Source organism: Poecilia reticulata, chromosome 1, assembly GCF_904066995.2.
Source record: "Poecilia reticulata chromosome 1, P_reticulata-male-v2, whole genome shotgun sequence".
NCBI lineage: Eukaryota > Metazoa > Chordata > Actinopteri > Cyprinodontiformes > Poeciliidae > Poecilia > Poecilia reticulata.
Window position 1 is genome coordinate 29,273,819 of NC_088830.1, and position 19,920 is coordinate 29,293,738.

The 19,920-nt window shown below is 33.2% G+C and overlaps 2 protein-coding genes across 2 annotated transcripts; one reads left to right on the forward strand and one right to left on the reverse strand.

The window, feature by feature from the left end:
• Nucleotides 1-30: 30 nt before the first annotated feature.
• On the reverse strand, nucleotides 31-4,697 carry pold4 (DNA polymerase delta 4, accessory subunit). Its single transcript, XM_081610837.1, has 5 exons — nucleotides 4,537-4,697; nucleotides 2,816-2,930; nucleotides 1,396-1,479; nucleotides 1,070-1,181; nucleotides 31-540 (listed from the first exon to the last, which is right to left on the reverse strand). The coding sequence occupies exons 2-5, from the start codon at nucleotides 2,919-2,921 to the stop codon at nucleotides 516-518; spliced, it is 327 nt and encodes a 108-aa protein (XP_081466963.1). The 5' UTR covers nucleotides 2,922-2,930; nucleotides 4,537-4,697; the 3' UTR covers nucleotides 31-515.
• A 3,838-nt stretch (nucleotides 4,698-8,535) lies between these two features.
• On the forward strand, nucleotides 8,536-19,572 carry p2rx3b (purinergic receptor P2X, ligand-gated ion channel, 3b). The gene is made up of 12 exons (XM_008419496.3): nucleotides 8,536-9,163; nucleotides 12,436-12,571; nucleotides 12,653-12,724; nucleotides 13,814-13,880; nucleotides 13,993-14,086; nucleotides 15,535-15,612; nucleotides 15,863-16,004; nucleotides 16,381-16,517; nucleotides 16,767-16,860; nucleotides 17,010-17,075; nucleotides 17,695-17,772; nucleotides 18,407-19,572. Exons 1-12 carry the CDS (start codon nucleotides 9,042-9,044, stop codon nucleotides 18,524-18,526), a joined length of 1,206 nt encoding a protein of 401 aa, XP_008417718.1. The 5' UTR covers nucleotides 8,536-9,041; the 3' UTR covers nucleotides 18,527-19,572.
• Nucleotides 19,573-19,920: the final 348 nt, after the last annotated feature.

A 19,920-nucleotide genomic window follows, 5' to 3' on the forward strand; every position in this document is an offset into this window, starting at 1 on the left:
ACAATCAAAACTTCCCTTAATAACATGAAATAAGTTATTTAAATGTGACTTTTATTTCCTTTTTAAACCAGTTACATCAATTTCTTTATGCCAATATTCAACAGACTAAAATATCCTTTTTATTAAAAAAACAGTGTAGAAAAATAAAAAAAACATGTTGGCCCTGCTTCTGTTACCTTACAGGAATGTAAAAGAAAACTTAAACTTTGTTTTTAAATCACTTTATAAATGGAAATGTGTGCCAATGTGATGATACCAAAGGAGAATAAAAGGAAATATAACTGATGAACACACTTTTTGGGCATATTTTTTAAACAGTGGAAACTTCCATGAGAGTATCAATCTTGTAATGCAAAAAGCAAGATACATGGTAATCTTTTAATTTGAAAAAATTATAAAAACTTTTAATTGAAGCAGAATAAGAGAAACAGCAAACATGGTCATAAAACAACAAAATAAAAACATCCCTGACTTTCACAAAAGTCTGGATCTTTGTCCTCTTCATGATGTTTTCCTCAGAACGGATATTCTCTCCAGAGGCTGGAGGAAAGAAAGACGGAAATGCAAAAACTTTTAATTTTCTACATGCAGGTATTATTTTCTGAAAAAGAACAGATTTCCAGTTTCTAATGCAGTTTTTCAGAATTAATTTATGGAAGCTTCATTTACAGATAAATCTCACTCTCACTCAGAGGGGTCTGCTTCCACCTACGGGACAAACCTTGAATTGTTTTCATTTCTAGATCATTCTAGCTTTCTTTCTAAAACACTAACACTTTTAGGCATGTAACATTTACTGTTAAGTAGATTTGATAAAAAAGTAAATAAAAGGAACAATTCCAGTGCCATTGTGAGAATAAATGAGCTATTTGGACCCAAACTTACACCACATCCGCTTAAAAGATCTACTAGCTGCTGCACTTTAAATAAATATCAAATAAGAGGTGAGCTGTGACTAGTTTAACACTTGTTTGCATGTTTCATTACAGTTATAACTTAAATGCAGTGATCAGAGGAAGCAAAGGTGTGTGTGTGTGTGTGTGTTTGTGTGTTCATGTGTGTGTGTCACCTCATGGAGTACTCAGGATCATCGAGTGTTTGCAGCAACAGCTCTTTGATTTCCTCAGGTGGGTTCAGACCATGAAGCTTCGCTCTCTCCCACCTCTGCATTCTGCTGATGCCTGACAACAGACCAGAATCGTTTAGTTAGGCGACAAAATATAACATACTGGATGTTTAATTTAGAATAAACATATATATATATATATATATATATATATATATATATATATATATATATATATATATATATATATATATATATATATTTTTATTTTTTTTATTTTTTTATTTTTTATCACAGAGCCTTATTTTAAGGCTTCTGCTATTTACTACCCGTGCAGGGCCCAAATCTCCAGTCCTGGTCAAACTGTTTGAGCTGCTGCATCTCCTCCTCTCTGACAGTTGTAGTTACATCTTCTGTTCAAACGAGAAGATTCAGAAAGAACTGAAGACAGGTTTGCATCAAAACAAGAGCAATAACAAATGCTTGCATAATAATGCAGGAACACATGCTCAAAGATCAATAAACATTTAATTCTAACAAACATTTAACACTGAAACTGGAAGATATTTTAAATATCCAAAATAAATACAAAAACAAACAAACAAACAAACAAAAAACAGAACAAACAAATACATTTAATTATAAAGTCTCTGAAAACAAAATACTTTTATCATCTGGTTATGTTAGGAAGGTCGAGCGAAAACAGAAAAATGATAAATCATGCAAATGTAAATTATTGAGTTTGTTTTAACTTATGCGATTAATTGATTTATTGATGTTGTAAATAACCACAAGTGTATTTTATTACATCAAATTTTAATGAGTTTTATTTTGCCAGTGTATTTGACTTCTAATTAGTGCTGTATACTTTTAATTTTTAATTTTCTGTTTAGTGTTGTTGTATAATAGTTAGTTTGTTTTCTCCAGTGGACTAGTGACCCATCCAGGGTGACCCTGCCTCTCACCCAATGACAGCTGGAGATCGGCACCATCACCCCTCCCAACGCCAATGGGATAAGAGTGTAAGAAAATGGATGGATGGATGGATGGATGGATGGATGGATGGATGGATGGATGGATGGATGGATGGATGGATGGATGGATGGATGGATGGATGGATGGATGGATGGATGGATGGATGGATGGATGGATGGATGGATGGATGGATGGATGGATGGATGGATGGATGTTTTCTCCAAATAGTGCGGCACTTTGTTTTTCACGGAGCGTTGTCTCATGCTGGCAGCCCCTCCAAGAGTCAAAAGGTGTGTTGATTGTAAAAAGTATTTACTTTAGTGCATACTTTATATGTTAATATTACTGCATTAATTAATATATTTGGCCTAGACTTAAAGTAACATATGAATGGAAACATTGTAAAATGATTAGTTACACAGACCTTAAGTCATATGTGTTTTAGCTCTTATGGCAGTGATATGTGGAATTCAATGCTACAATGAATGGAATGTGCTTTTTAAGGAATAACATCTTATAAACCATCAGTAAAGCTTCATCCTTGTTCAGAGTTTCATGCTACAGATGTATCACTTATTGAGCGTATGATAGAATCAATAGGATAACTGGAAGTGACCAAAACAAAGCTCTATTCTTTAAACAAAGCTATCATAAAACATTTTATAAGCACTGTAGAACATATTAACATAAATCTATGGAAACTAATTTGTAAAAATAATAAAAGTTCCCATTAGTTAGAGCAAACAGCAGCTTAAACCCTGAGCGCTGCCTCACCTTGAAGTGCTGGAGGAGGCGTGGGACTCTTCTTTCGCTTTCCCCCTCTCCTTGTTTTCTTCAGCACTTTAAATGAATCGGTTATCAGTCCACGTTTTGTTGTCATGGTGACGATCTAGAAAACACACATATCAATGAAATTTACTACAAACGGATTGGGCTGTCTGCCTTAGTAAACATATTTTCATCGTTTCATATTGACAGTTGGTTATAAAGTTTACCAAAGAGCTCAAATGCCTGTCTCATACTGAGATGCACCAAAATGATAAAAATCAGAGAAAAACGAAGAAGATTTGATTCCTTATTACAGGTTAACAGCTGATTTGAGACAAATACAGAAAATATGAAATATAGAAATCAAATATTATTTCTTTTCCATGCAATGTTTGGTTTTGATTCAAAATTTGCTTTTCACTTCAGATTATACTTGTTTACTATTATGTGATCTGCTCCTGTTTAAAATAATTCTGCTGATCAGATTGATCAGACTGGTGAATCACTACTTTATTGAACATGTTTTTAAGTTAAATCAGTGTTACGACTGGCTCAATGTCATAACAAAAACGGGAGACATGCAGGGGTTAAAGTGTAGAACAATGAATATTTATTAACAAAAACAACAATGGATTGTGGATATCAGCATCAGTGGTGTAATGCAAATGCTTGGATGTGTTGTATGAGTGCATATGGAAGTGTTGAAGTGCCAAAACAAAGACAAACGCAAATGTGCAAAAAGGAGGGGAGCTGAGGTCTGGCAACAAAACACCACAAGCGTCAATCGGCAGAGTGGACGCCGAAGGAGACCCAGAAGATGGAGACAGCCATCTTCTGCACTCCCAGTCAACCTGATCAGCAGCACCTGTAAAGGGGAGGAGCACAAGGACAGACAAAAACATCTGCAGCTCAGCCCTTAAGGCCCAGGGTCGTAACAATCAGGTATTTAGATTTTCTAAATTATGTTTGTAAACTAAATTAACATTTCCAAACATAGACTGATAGTTTATTAGTTATTACTCATTATATTAGTGTGACTAGAAATAGTTTCATTATTGACTAATGTTGGCACAATATAATAATTGAATTTGCATTTGAAGCTTTAATTCTGAGAATAAATTTATTTTATAATATATTTTTCTATTTCATTTAAACGCGTTTAATTTAGGCTCTTTGAAAAATAGAATTGCACTCTCAAAAAATGTAAAACTGTTAAAAAATATTCTTAATTGATATGATTTGTAATACATACAGATGCTACTAATGACTTAGACTTATCTGACTAAGTAATTCTGTGCCAAATAGGAAAAAAAACGTTTAAATAATGGAATAAAATACGGAGTTCTGCTTTGATGCGCCGATATGGATAAAATACTTCAATGAGAGTAAACCAAGGTTTCATTTCCGGACATATAATCAAATAATAAAACAGGGAGACGAAGGAATTCGTAATACTAATAATATATCTTTCTATAAATTGCAGTTATTAAGTTATTAAGAGGGAAGATATTACGCTGCTACGTTTTATTTAGTTTGATTCAGACTTTAGTTCCGCATTCATTTGTTATTACAGCGTTATACTCCCTCTAACAGATCTCAGTAATCTGATTTAAATAATTATTTAAAAAACTATGAACGACGTGCATTTACGGCGAACACAAACAGATCCCGGATGTGCATCAGCACCGCTTTTAAGCTCAGCTTTAAGTTGTTTATTATGAACTTACCTTGTTATGTTCACGATTAAAAATATTTGTTAGTGTTTGCTCTCGGTTGTTAATGTTTATGGACCCACTTTTCTGCAGAGAAATCAAACCAAAACAATGACGCGTTTGAATTCTTCTTCTACGGTCGCCTCGCCAGTCCACGCCTCTGCTGCCACCTGCTGGAATCCCCTGCGACTGCACAGAAGATTGTGCAGAGATGGAAGCTGTTTATATTTAACTGGGGAAGAAAGACTACGAACAAATTGAAATCTCATTAAAGTAGAGCTGGACAATAAAACTGAATAACACATCACAGTATGAGCATTACAATACCAGTCAATACAGATAATTATTGATAGTCAAAAATTTGCTTTAAAAAAACTCAAATTTTGAGAAAGAAACATGTGTACATGACATGACAAAACACTGTTCATGATACATTTCTCTTGAGGACAATGGCGCATTTCATACTGCTCCTTAAAGCCATGATTTACAGAGCTAAATTGGGATCATAAAATTTATTCAAAAGAAAAAAAAAAATTGAAACAGAAAAATTATTTTGAAACTGAAAAAAAAAAGTTTGACAAACGTTTTGAAACTAAAGAACTGTGTTTTTCAGTTTCATACGGGTTTTTAGAATTGTTTTCAAACTATTTTGAAAATAAAAAAGTTTATTTTTTTATTTAAAAAAATACATTTTGTTTATATTTAAAAAAATATATCTTTTGATTTTTAATATATGGCCTCTCAATAGGGGCCATTTTGTTTTGAACAAATTTTATGGTCCCTATTTAGCTCCATAATTATTAAATAGTTATGTAGTTGAGGCACGTTGGTTTGAAGCCTCTCAGCACTATTAAAGTGGTAGAAATTGTTATCTGAGATACATTAAAACACTTACTGAAACAAATTTGATGGTATTTTAAATTTGAGTGCGCAAATCAGAGTGGCAGAAAATCACACAAACCTCAGTCCATCAGTCACTATAGAGGGTTTACAGTGCAGTTTATCTGAAGTCCCATCAGCTCTCCTAAAGTGGTTGAATTATAACGTCCACTGACATGATCTCTGTGGTTGAAGTTTCAGTCCTGGACGGAAGTGCTGACTTTAATGGAGACGCAGGTCATGCTGCCCAAGGCTGGAGTGTCACTAATGGCTGATAAGGGAGCAAAAGATGGACAAAGTCCTTTTCTTCCCTCCTCCCTTTCTTTGCTGTGGCTTTAATTCTCAAAATCAATACAAATCTCTTTAGAATGACTTGTGTAGTGCAAATTTAATCTTTTGTGTCTCACTAATACTTTTGTTATCATGAATTGCATTCAAATGATGCTTTTATAGCTTTGTATGAGTGAGAATATGAGTGTCCACATGTATTTTACTCATTTTAATAACGACTTATGACTGTGTTTTGTCATGAAGACTTAAGATTTAAAGATTATTTTATGTAGAGAGTTTATTTCTAAACCTGTTGCAATAAGCAATTAATCAATTAATAACATGATAAACTAAAATGAGCTCAGTAATTTCCATTTCGATGGTTAATATTATGTTTACAGACACTAATCCATTTTATTTATGGTCACTTTACTTATATTTATCATTTCTCCCAGTTCCAGTTCAAAATGTTATTTACAAAATGGAAGTTTATTGATCTTTGAGAAGGCAAACTTATTATGCCGTTTATATGACAAGAAAATGGTCTCAAAGTAGCAATATCATTGTTTATTATAATAAATACTGGGATAATTTACTGTCCAGAAAAATGTGTTATTCTGACAGGCCAGCCCTTGAAACCTGGGTTTGAAAATCCCTGATCTAAGATAAAAACAACAAAAATTATACCATGGCTACAAGAAACATTGACATTATAGTTTATATTGTCTGAAATATATTGGTTTTGGTCCAGTAGGGACTTCTGTTGAAAATAAAATGGTTCATTTTTTATTTTATTTTCACCAGAGTGGATTCTAAAAATGAAAGAAAAACAAGGAAGAGAAAAATAAAGAAAAATGAAACAAACAGAAAATAAAGGAAAAAAAGATGGAAAATAATAACAACAAAAAGAAACAAGGAAGATAAAGAAAAAAAGGAATAAAGGAAGAGAAGATAAACAAAAAAAGAAAAAGGAAATTATAAACAAAGCAAATAGAAATAACAAAAAATATGGAAAGACACTAAAAACTTAGACAAGAAAGAAAAAAACAGAAAAAAGAAAAATTATTTTTAAAAAAATCTAAAATCATTGTAATAAAAATGTAAAAATTTAATTAAAAAAAATATAAAGCAGTTTAAATTTTTTTTTTACTAAAAAGTATTAATAAATGTCTTAAAAGTCAGAATTGCACATATAGATTACACCACTGTAGAAAATGTACATTTTAAAGAAAAATCACATTGTGACACTTTTGACTGCTGGATAAAGTCGTTGCTTCAAAGAGCAACAATAACCAGAAACCAAAGATGCAGCTAAAACTGTAAAACTGCCTGACTACAGCAATAATGAGGTACATAGTGAAAGAAAGCGAGCGAGAAGGAAAGAAAGAAAAAGAAGGAGGACTCTATCAGCTGACAGGCTTTTATCCAGTCCTAACTTGTGATGTTTAATGGAGGCATTCAGTGGTTCCTGATGGCATTAGACTGAAAGGCGCTGTAAGTGAATAAGTGTGTAATGTTATATTCTCGATATGGTTAGATGTGTGTATTAGGATGTGGAGACTCATCCATGGCGCTAATAGCTGTCTTTTACACAAAACGACTTCTCCTCTCAGTGTGGTCTACCTCTCTCTCTTAATGGATATTCTGTGGTTTCTGTTTCCCTTGGCTACATTACGGCGGCTGTTTAATGGAAACTGTCCTAAGAAGTCCTGGAAAAATCTCAGCAAAAGTGAAAAAATAAGGTTTTAATTTTTACAAATCAAACATTAGCTAAAAGAAAAACAAAAAAGAAAAACAGCAGCATTTTGCTGGATTTAAATCTAAAATTAGCAGAATTTTATTAATAAATCCCATATTAACAGTATGTAAAACTATAGACTTCCTCATATATTTGCTTATTCTTAATGAGTTTGTGTGTTTTGGTTTTGGATTATTTTAATTTTCTTATTATTTTGACGTCAATGTCAAGATTCTTTTGTTGTCTTCTGTTCTTTATGTACTGATTTATGCTATGTTTTGATCTTATTATTATTATTGTTATTATCATTATTATTATTAGTGTTGCTGTTTTTTTGATTTGCCGTTCATATTACTAATTAAATGCAACGCTCAAGATGAAGAAAGCTACAAAAAAAAAAGAAAGAAAGAGAGAATGATAGGACAACTTTTATGAACTTCTGTAGAAAAGTCAGTCTGGATGCTAAGAGTGGTGGGACGGAAGAAAAAGTATTAATTCCACTGGCAGATTATTTAATTTACAACATGGGAAAAATGTCATATTATAAGTGAAATGGAACCAGAAGTTTTTTTAACAATTATTAAGGAGTTATTGACTTAAAACAAGCTCCTACTTCCTGCTGAAAAGTTCCATGTAAGATAGTCTTTTCTTATTTCTAATGTATTAAGATATTTGAACTAGAAACTAAACCAAAGTTACCTGGTAAGATTTCATGTTTTTGCAGTTAAAAATGATTGGACTATAAGAAGAAGGTGATAAATAACAGTTGTTACAACAAATTTAACATTTACAAGTTTTAATCTCTTTCGATTATGGTTCTTAGATCATAAATACCTATGGAATAAATACAATTATTACATTGTGAAAAGCGGATTTGTGGATTGTAAATTAAATGTTAAAAGACTTGGGGAAAAAATGACTTGTGCATGTTTTTTTCATAATTAACACACAGAACTTTCCAAATGAATCATCTCTGTGTCTTAATTATTGTTGCAGTCTATTCTGTCAACTTAATTTTTTGGCTCAAACCAAACCTGCTCAAAACTGAAAGACCAAAGAATGAAAAAGAAAACAGAAAATTAAAGGAAGTGACTCAAATAAGGTTTGTATCTAAAATTTGAGCCTCATGAGAGGAGAGGTTGTGGATTAAAATTTTGCTGAATGGTTTTGACTGAAGGCTGCAGATAGATTTGAGTGTGTGCGACCACACCGCACTCAGCAGAGAGAGGAGGCGTCTTATTATTGGCCTTATAGGAGAACTGTCAAGTTAGCTGCCAGAAGGAGGAAAGCCTGGCTGGATCACGGCTCACATAAAAGACAAACACCGAATCAGAAGGATCCTCATTTATTGTCTTTATCATCGAGATGTTTGACGTCTGCAGAAACAGGAAGAGAACAGAGACAGAAGTCAGTGAGACTCAGGAAATTTAGACCAATTAACAGCTTAATTAAGAGTCTTTTTTCTTTACAAGAGCTTTGTTTTATTTTATGTTTGTCTTTTTTGTGTTCACTTTAATCTTAGAATTACATTTGAGACTGTCCAATACAAATCTTTACACTGTAAAAAATCACTTAGGTTATTTTTGAGGGTTTTTTGTTGTATTTTTGCATTTTCCATCCACAAACTGCCAAGATGTGGTCGTGTATGAAAAACTTCTTCACTTATGAAACGACAAAGTCGGTGGTTGTGAAAAGCTGGACTATTGGCATCATCAACCGGATTGTTCAACTTATCATCATCTCTTACTTTATTGGGTAAGTGTAAATCATTTCATTAATCACTGCAAAACCTGAATAATTAAAGGATTTGTTGCTAAAACAGTTAATTTTAAATAACTGTAAAACTGAACTCACTGAAATATTAACGTTTCACTGTAAAGCCATTGAAATGTCTTCAGATCGTAGCTTGCCTGGTCTAAAGTGACTCTTCAACATAACTCATAGACAGATTCTTCAATATCTTTTTATTAAATGATGGGTAGCTACACTTAAGGTTTTAAAGCTTATTGCAGGGTCAGTTCCTCTAGCAATTTCTGTCAATACAAATGCATTAGCAGTGTTTTAAGTGCTTCGCCTAACCGCTCACTTTAACACAGCTGAGCTTCATTAAAATAAATAGAATATGCTTTTCAGAACTCTGTCTTCATTGTGTTTCAACTTTGTTAAAGGTTTTAAAAAGAAAGCAAATTTCAGGTGTTCACACTGCAAAAACATCAAATCTTACCAAGTATTTTTGGTTAATTACAGTGCAAATATAAACACTTGAAATAAGACAAAAATAATTCAAGAGTAACTTTTAAGACAAATACATGTTTAAGTTAATAATTCCTTAATATTGATTTAAAAAGTATTTGTTCCATTGACCCATTATTTCACTAACAAAGCATTTTCCCATGTTAAAAGAGAAATAATCAAGTAGCACTTTTTTAAACATCAATACTAAGGAATTATTTTACTTAAAACAGCCTTATATATCTTTCTTTAACATAACTTGTAAGTTATTTTGTCCTATTTCAACTGTTTTAAGATATTTGCACTAGAACCTGAACCAGAAATACTTGGTGAGATTTAATGTTTTTGCAGTGCACTGAGACCTGTTCAGGTTTACAGACATCTCCTGAATTTAATTAGTTGGTCATTTAGGAATGAACTGATTCAGTTCTGCATCACTGCGGTGACACCGCAGTTCTCACTAATGATTAATGGACTAAGTGCTAAACGGAGACAGTTTCTGTTGTGTTTTTCGAATCAAACTGCCTTGTCCAGTGGGAAGTCATTATGTATAATCAAATCCACAACGTTCAGATTTCAAGGAAACTACTATATTCACTGAGCTACAGTCACTCAGTGGTTTTATGATCCATATGCCTGCAGCTAAAATCTGTGAATACTTGAGAACTTCTCTTTAAACACTTATAGCCGTCTATTTTAATAATTTAAACACTAAATATATCTTAATATGTATTAATTCTCTATAGTGGAAACCATCTTGGGATGACAGCTAGTTTCTACAGTGTTCTTTATTTCCACTTTTGGGGTTACAGTCAATCAGTGCGAATGAAAATGAACGGGGCAACTGGATTGGCTGCTATTAAAGCTAATACTGTGTCAAACAGCATTGCCTCTAACTATTTCAGCTTTCTCTGTAGCATTTTGTTTTGCGTATTTAGGTGTGTTAGATAATTTAACATTGAAGCTGACAGAAAACACATCTGGGATACTCCAGGGTTCTATCCTAGGGTCCTTCTTATTTAATATGCTCCCACTATCTCAGATACAGCTTCATCTGAAATCCATGTTTTCTTTTGCATTTAACATCAAACACCAGTGTCAGAAAAGTTTATTCATATTTATTTAATTATTTATGCTAGTTTTATGTATTTGACTTTGTTTGACTGGATGTTTTGTTTTTGTTGTTGTGGAGTTTTATCCCCTTTTCTAAAACTACTTTTTCCCACGTGAGACAAATAAATTATCTTATAATAAGTAATAAGATTGGTTACCGTAGCGATGCAGATGATACACAGCGCTACGTTGCTGTAGCTGCGTTTCCATTACATTTGTGCTCAAACCTGCTTTGATATTCCACTCATTTTGAAAAAAAAAAACACAAAAAAAAACACAAAGCACAAAGATCTTTTTACTGAATCATGTGTGCAAATGCAGACCTGAGCATTTAGAAGCACTTAAAGACAATTACAAAGACAGTCTTTTATCGCCTAATGAATATTTCTGGGATTGAAGGAAAAATGATCCAGCAAGATTTAGAGAAATTCATCCATTGACCTTATAGACTGACTTTAATCAGTTTAAGTCCTCATAGGTTCACTAGTTAACTACACAACTATTATCAGTCTGCCGTGGCTGATTAGTCTTACAGGAAGAGCCTCATTTACCCATTAGCTGGATCTTATTCCAAGCGAGTAATTTAATCCTTATCCACAGAATGTGTTTTTCAACTCCTCTTTTTTCTATTATTGTCCTCATAAAAATAATCTCGTCACATTCTTGGAGCCAACAAAATAAGATGATTTTCTTTAATAAAATGTAAAAAAAATAAATAAAAAATAACACATCAGACATTGTTTTTTGTGTACCAGTGCAGAGTAATAGAGTGATCACTCTAATGCAATGCTGCTTAGCAACAATCTTCCATCCTATGAAATAGGAATACAAAAATTTGGACCAAAAGCCAATATTTACCGATGTCATAATGACTATATATGTTTCCTTTAACTTTTAACACTGTCAAAGAGCCACGTCGCTTTTATGCTTCAGTTAAACACAACATAAACAGAAATACATACATGAAATAAAAAACACATTTTCAATGTGCTTGAACTAAAAAAGCAGGTAGGAGGGGGATGTTGAATGTTGTTCGCCCAGGGCACTTAAAAGGCTAGGAGAGTCCCCGCATCTAACACTGTGACTTCAAGAAAATTGAAGTCACAAAAATTGTACTCAAGTACTCAAGTAAAAGTAAAAAGTAGCAATATAAGAAATTACTCCAGTTAGAGTAAAAAAAGTATTCGGTAAAAAGTCTACTGAGTAGCTGATCAAATTATCAACCATTTAATATTTAAAAATGACATCATCAGACCAACCTAAATATAAAGCTAAGTGGAAATTTTAGTATTTTAAGGCCAAAACTATCAATAATTAATATAAGTAACAAAAAAAACAAAAAAAAAAAAACAAATCAGGTTAAAACATGTTTGTTTGTCATTCAGTGGGTAGAAAATCCAGAAATTTTACACAAGAGTAGAAATACTTCATAATAAAATTACTCAAGTAAAAGAAAAAAGTACAGCATAGTAAAACTACTCCTAAAGCGCATTTCTTCAAAAAGTTGCTCAAGTAAATATAATTGAGTAAATGTAACTATAGTTTCTACCCAGCTCTGGTGATTTTAAGGGCGGTCAGTTTCTAACCTGCTAATGGGCTCCAAAAGGCACTTCGCCTGATATTTATTTCAACTAAATATGATGTCAAAATGTTTGTCACAGTTTCCCTGCTTGTGTTTTCAGTTGGGTGTTTCTCTGGGAAAAGGCCTACCAGGTGAGAGACACAGCTATAGAGTCGTCAGTCATGACAAAGGTCAAAGGTTTTGGAAACTACAACAACAGAGTCATGGACGTTGCAGACTACGTCACTCCTACGCAGGTATTTATCGGTACATTTCAGTAATTAATAGAAAGATTCACTATAATGTTGAGCTGCAAAATCCATGTGGTTTTTCTACAGGGAGGTTCGGTCTTTTGCATCATCACCAAAATGATTACAACAGAGAACCAAGTGCAAGGATACTGTCCTGAGGTCAGCTGATGTTAAATTCACTTCAGAATTAACTTTTATGTTAATGACAGAATCCAGTGTCCAAACATGGGAATTCATTATCTGAGCAAAAAACAAGCTATACGTAAGATTTATTAAAACAAGACAACACAATTAGGCACTTGGAAAGAGGGAAACAGCTTATAAACATCTGGCAAATCATCAGTTCCAAGGCCATGAAGAAAATACTAAAAGTTGAAGTTTGCAACATTTTTTAAAAATATGTATGTTTTTTACATATTTGTTGACATTACCACCATGTCGAGACAGATCTGTGAAAAGATCTATCTCCTTCACTTCCTCCCTGAGTTGCTATCTCAAGAAATGTGCCACTCCGGACCAAATATAACCAATCAGAGCCAGGAGGTGGGCCATAGTGCTGTCAATCAATCTCATGAATGTGCTGCTCAATGTCCTAATGGCATTGAGCAGATAAACAACTTACAGTTTATCCGCCGTCATTGGCGGCCATGCTTACTAGATTGAGCATTAGTGAAAGCTTCTGCTAGATGCAAGGTGATTGACAGCGCTAAGACCCGCCTCCTATCTCTGATTGGCTGTTTCAAGTTAGCACTAGAAACAGTGCTACTCTCCCTATTGTCATTGGGAGAGTATGAAATTGTGAAATAGAAAGAAAATTATACATGATTCAAAACAGTTTTTGCAAGTTAAAAACTGAAAAGTGTGGTGTGCAAAAGTATTCAGCCTGCATTTTCTCTGAGTGCAACTAATTGCCTTCAGAAGTTGCCAGCTGGTTATTAAATAGAGTCAATCTGTGTGTAATCTAGTATTAGGTAAGGTAAGGTAATTTTATTTATATAGCACATTTTCAGTAACTAGGCAATTCAAAGTGCTTTACCTGAGTTAAAAGGAAATACAAACAAAATACTGGGTTAGCAGTTCTTTCAGAACATAATCATTTAATCTGATCTATTGATAGTGTAAAATACTTATCGTAACATTATTTAATCACTCAATCAATTTTATTTGTACAGCACATTTAAGCAACAAAACTTTACATCATAAAAAAACACAAATAATTGCGTTTTTAAATCTTTCCATGTTATTCAGACTGAGAAATACAACTGTACCAAAGACAGTGACTGCACAAAATATCGTCACAGACCAGGAGGATATGGTAACATGTTAAATTTATATTATTTTTATGATATGAAATTTAAAATATTATTGCGAATTATGATAGTATTTGTTTTGGAGCTCCTTTAACATTTCTTTGCACTCCTGCTTAGGAATCTTCACAGGGAACTGCGTTCCTTTCAAGACCAACATCTCAATGTGTGAGATTAAAGGGTGGTGTCCTGCAGAGATCGACACCATCAAGACGTGAGACGATACTTTGCATGTTATATATTTACATATACACAGTGATTTATTGATGTGTGTATTCAATTTGAGGAACCACTTTGGTACATTACTATTGCTGGTGAAAAACATCCATGTATCATCAACTATGCAGATGATATGCAGCTCTACATTACAATGTGAGTGACTCACAACCAAAAGAAGTTATTATCTAGAGGAACGATTTAGAGCCAACACAAAACTTCAGCTGTTACAGCTGGAAATTAGAGGTCAGGCCTGAAATCTGGGTGTAGTGATGAACTCTGACCTGAACCTTCAAAGACACATAAAGACAGTTACAAAGTTGGTCTTCCGGAAAAACATTTCTGCGATTTAAACACTAAAGTCCCGGCGAAATTTTAAGAAACTCATCAATGAATTTATCTTTAGTTACATTGATTACTGTAACCCTAAATGTGTCTGAATTAACCATAAATTTAAGCAAATTGAAATGATGAAAATACATTTTCTGGATGGAAACATGGCAAATTTGAAAAAGCTCAAAATTTTTTGATAAAAAGTTTCTGGGCCAGGATGTGGTAGTTTTTCAGCTGCATAGAAACAGATGCATTTAACAAAACTGCAACGAAAACACTTTATTTGCATGACACGAGTCAAATGATCACTGGATGTTACTACTGGAGAAAACAACAAAGAAGAAGACGACAGGAAGTGGTTTTTGTTTTTTTTCCGGCTCCATCAGAGCTCTCACAGCATCGCAGTTCATAAAAAATTACGTGTCATTCCAACATTTTGAATCCATTGCTTTTCTGTAAAACTGGTCTGATTGGCTGACAGAAGATGAGCGCTAACGCTAAATTATGAATATATCTCATCCTAACAGTTCACCTCTGTAGTTGTTATGATTTTTAATTACTCATTCACATGTGATTTTAACTCAATTTCTTATTTAATGGAAAAACAATCATTTCAAAATTGTGTTTTTTCGACATCCGCAGAATATTTACACACATTTGTAATAGAAACGCAGCTACTGTCAATGCTTCCCTGCTTCCCTGGCACATCAAATTTGATCAAACAATTTTTGTTTGCTCAAGCAGAATCAAAGTTTTAGATTCTGCCTTGGGTGAAAAAATTATGATCAGTTTTAACAACTTCAGATGCATTTCACATTTTAAGCTCATCAAAATAAATATAAACTTTTACAAAACAAGCCTGTTCAATTTAACCTCTGGAACTGATGGGAAACCTTTGTAAATAACCAAATAGTGAAGTGCATAAAGAGTTTTATCACAAGTGCAAAATTAGAATAAATGTTTTCTTTTATATATTTCAATATCATTTATACACTTCATTTATTTGCAAGCTTTACATCAGACATTGTGATGTGACTATCTGTTTTTATATATTTTTTTCTGAAACTCCATTTGTGAGGCTTTAGAAAAGTTATGTTTGTCTTCTCTTCTCAGAGAACCCATGAATGATGTGGAGAACTTCACAATCTTCATAAAGAACAGCATCCGTTTCCCAACTTTTAACTACACCAAGTACAACACATTTTATACTACTTTCTGTCTGATTCTGATATTAACTCACATTGTAGGTGATCAGATTATAACTGGAGAAAGCAGACCACTAGTACTTATGAATTAATGTTAGTTATGACCGAATATAACTGATCAGTGTTAGTCCCAGGCTAGTTCAAGTTTTCTCTTTTGGATTTATTTCACCCAGAATATAGATAACATCAGTCAAATGTAGTGATGATGATTTGACATAAATTGTGTCTTTCTGCAGAGGGAACTTCCTTCCATCAATAACCAATGAATACATCAAAAAGTGTAACTTTAACAAAGAAAAGGACATCTACTGCCCTATCTTCAAAGTGGGGGACATTCTTAAAAATGCAGAGCAAAACTTCACTCAGCTGGCAAACACGGTAAAAACAGCAATTCCTTTTTTTTTATAGGGATTCAATTAAATTTGTGATGTTTACTGCACATCTTGTGACATTAAAATATGACCTACTAAGCTTCCTTGAACATGTTAGGTTAGGTTTATGGGTCATACAAAACATGCTCCTTGTATTTTTTGCTTAAAACCATTCTTAGATAATGAGATTTTAGTCTGCGAAGATCTTTCAAATTGAGTTGTTTAAGGGCGTCTTGTCACTTTAGAAGCTGCTGCTGGCCAGCCCTGTAAACGGCTCATTTTCCAGACATTAAAAAACACTAACCTTTTACCAAAACATATCTGGATGATTTTTAAAGCACTTTGATTGTTTTCTGTTTATCCTTATATTCCTCCTCTGTTAGGGTGGAGTGATTGGAATAATGATCAGCTGGATGTGTGATCTGGATAAATCAGACGATGAATGTAAACCATTGTATTCGTTCACCCGACTCGATGCCATGTCGCAGCAGAGCAACGTTTCTCCTGGGTACAATTTCAGGTGATTTAAGTTTCTTTCATATTTACCAACCAGAAAACTTAGTTGTATATTTTGGACCAATAGACTAGCATCATAGTTTGGTGCAAAAAAATAACAATTTTTTTTGCCTATTTGTAGATTTTTTTTTCAAAGCAAAACTAAAATATTCAGCTTTTGACACATTTTATTGTAATTTTTTTGTTATTATCTAGGTTAAATATAAGAGATAAACACATTGAAATAGTTGTATGTTTGTATTTGTTTGTACAGGTTTGCCAAATACTATAAGATGGAAAATGGGACAGACTATCGCACTCTGGTCAAAGCTTTTGCCATTCGATTTGATGTTATTGTCAATGGAAATGTGAGTATATATTAATATTTAAAAGCAATTTATTCCAAATTAACTCAGGAACCTTTCAGTTACATTAGAGATTTGAATTCTCTTGTTTATGTTTGTTCAAAACAAGTGAGTGGAAAACTGTGTATATTGACAAAAATCTTTGTTTTTAGGCAGGAAAGTTTAACATGATCCCAACAATCATAAATATGGTGGCAGCGTTCACATCAGTGGGAGTGGTGAGCTAAACTCTTATAATTTAAACTAATATTATCCAACAAGTTTTATATCTTACATCATTTTCTAGGTTTACCAGAATTTAAAAAATAAATGACTTCTTTTTGTTGCCTCAAAAATCTTGGTTAATTAGGGTTTTACTAGAAATGCATCAATCCAGTATTACAAAAACAGATCTAGTTAGTCTAATTCTATGCTTCATTGCTTATTTTACATTATTTAGAATTCCTATTTGCCCTTTCTGAACCATTTGAAAGAAAATTTGTTGCTGTTTTTTTGTACATTTTACTATTGTTGTAGGCAGTTTCAGTTTATAATTTATTTTTACATTGACTGTTATACTTCACTGGCTGAACAAATTAAAGTTGTTTTTACACGTTTGACCAAGCTTGTGAAGCTATTGGTGTATTGAGAGTTATCAAATACATTTTTAATTCAGTACATTAATGTCTTTGCTTAAAAAGGGAAACATTTTAAGTCTATTCAATGCTCTTTTTCTGTCAGATCGGCCGACACTGATACCAACTCAGATGTCGGTATCAGTGTCAAAAGTGAAAAAATTGTATCAGTGCATCTTTATTCCTTACAGTTTATTCTTCTGTTATTGTTGTTGTTTCCTAGGGCACAGTGCTTTGTGATATAATACTGCTAAACTTCCTGAAGGGTGCAGAGCAGTACAAAGCTAAGAAGTTTGAAGAGGTAAAGTTAAACTCCGTAAAACAGCAGTATGTAACTTTTATAAAAACATGTTCTTTACATATTTGTTAAAACTGTTACCATGTAACAGTTATGAAACGGATAATCTGTGAAAAGATCGATCTCCTTCACCTCCCACTTGAGCTACTATGAACCAAAAACAACCAATCAGAGCCAGGAGGAGGGACTTATGGCGGAGAAACAACTTAAAACCGTTAATCCACCGTTATCGGTGGTCATGCTAACTAGCTTTAGCGTTCACAACAGGCTATGCTAGGTGCGGCGTAGCAGAGAGAAAGAGGGGAAGGCGATTGACAGAGCTAGGCCCCGCCTCCTGGCTCTGATTGGTTGTTTCGAGTTAGTTCTAGAAACAACCAATCAGTCAGTAGATGTTTTTTTTTTCTCCCGTACTAAACTATCACAGTATAGTGACAGTTTCAACAAATATGTTAAATTTTTGTATTTTTTATAATAAACCTTAATATCATGAGTTAATGTAGGCTGAATGCCTTTGGGGGAAAAAAAAGTTTTCTCCTTGTAATTTGTATTTTGACCTGATTAACTTGCGTTGTTTTTAAATGTGATGTAGAAATAAATTTGAGTTAGGCTGAGTTTTTCCTTCTGTCTTTTACTCTAGGTTTCGGACAATCCGTTGGACATCCAGAGCAACGGCTTGTATCACTCCCAGCTGTCGCTCAGACAAACACATTTCAAGTCCAGTGACTCTGGGGCATTTTCTATTGACCATTTCAGCTAAATAAACAGAAAATATCTCCGGGGTTTCAATCATATAGCCTCTTTCAAGGCTGAGAACATCAAAATTACAAAAATATATCAACTTAATGTAGCATAAAAGCATGGCTGTCTTTGCATGAGGATTGTTGAACCAGTTGTCTTAAAGATGATTTTGGTACCCCATAGAAATGATAGCAATAAACAACTGGTTTACTGCTCTGTAATAATTTATTCTTTTATACGTGTATAGTTGCAACCAGACGATTGAATGCACCAGATAAAAAGATACACTTCTTTTCTCCTTACTGTCTGAAACTAAATCCGACTAAACTTCTCTTGTTTAAGGTCAGTTAGAATCACCAAAACTATTCTTGCTTTGACAAGCTGTGTTTCCAGTACAATCTAAATAAGTTTTTGATTTAAAAGTTGTTCCTCTGGATAACTGCAATGTAGAGCTACTGATGTGGTGTCACTGTATGTACACTTCTGGTTTCAACTGTATGTGTCTAAGTACAAGAGCATGAAGATAGACTGCAAATTTATTTTATGATGATGCCCCAAATACTCCCTCATCAATCCCTCTTAATACAATTGTGACAAAATCAAGAAATAAAAACTTTAACAGACAGTTTTCATTCATTCCAGCAAAAAAAATAGTAAAAAGACATAATCTTCTTACAAGTATACAAATAATGGAGTAGTTCTGTCAACGGTTTATTTGTGAAGGTGAATAAAGGTGATTATGAATTTTTCTCTTATTTTTTAACATTTCAAGCATGAGTGGAAACATGTAAAAAATGCTATCTGGATAAGCAGAAATGAGTAACTATTTCCCAAATAGTTTGTCAAACATTGTCAAGTGGTAAATCTATTTAATTTTAGTTTCAAGTATCCTTCCACTTTATTTGTTCTTGTCATTGAGCCACTCTGTAATTAATTTGGTGGAATACTTAGAGCTTTTGTTCATTTAAAAAACTGTAATCTTCTGATTTTTTCCTCTAAATTTAAGAACCGCCGTTATGTCCAAACACCGCTGACTCCAACATTAAAGTGCTTTTGCAGTCTTCAGTGTGTGGTTGTGTATACTTTCTTTCATAATGCTCATTTCTCATCTCCTAAAGCGAATTCTGGTCTATTTTGCTACAGGTCATGTTTTATTGTGATTACTTTTTAAACAACCAGGAGATTATATAGATTTCACCACTTGTTAAACTAATTTATGATTTTTTTATTGACAGATTTTAACAAAAACTGCAGGTGTGTTTCTGTATCTGGTGAATTTTTGGTTATGTTTGTTTTTAAATCAGTGTTTTTTCTTTTGTTTTTTACCACAGACAAAGCTTTGATAAACGATAATGAAAAAAAAAAAGTTTTTATATACCACAAGTGTGAATGTCCTCCTATTATCCCACTTTC

Excerpts from the sequence above, each read along its gene's own strand:
- pold4 (XM_081610837.1), bottom strand. The coding sequence starts at position 2,921 with ATGACAACAAAACGTGGACTGATAACCGATTCATTTAAAGTGCTGAAG. Across the intron at positions 1,480-2,815 it reads GCCTCCTCCAGCACTTCAAG|AAGATGTAACTACAACTGTC; the intron begins GTGAGGCAGCGC and ends TCGTTTGAACAG. Across the intron at positions 541-1,069 it reads GATCCTGAGTACTCCATGAG|CCTCTGGAGAGAATATCCGT; the intron begins GTGACACACACA and ends TCTTTCCTCCAG.
- p2rx3b (XM_008419496.3), top strand. The coding sequence starts at position 9,042 with ATGTGGTCGTGTATGAAAAACTTCTTCACTTATGAAACGACAAAGTCG. Across the intron at positions 12,725-13,813 it reads TGCAAGGATACTGTCCTGAG|ACTGAGAAATACAACTGTAC; the intron begins GTCAGCTGATGT and ends CATGTTATTCAG. Across the intron at positions 17,773-18,406 it reads AAGCTAAGAAGTTTGAAGAG|GTTTCGGACAATCCGTTGGA; the intron begins GTAAAGTTAAAC and ends CTTTTACTCTAG.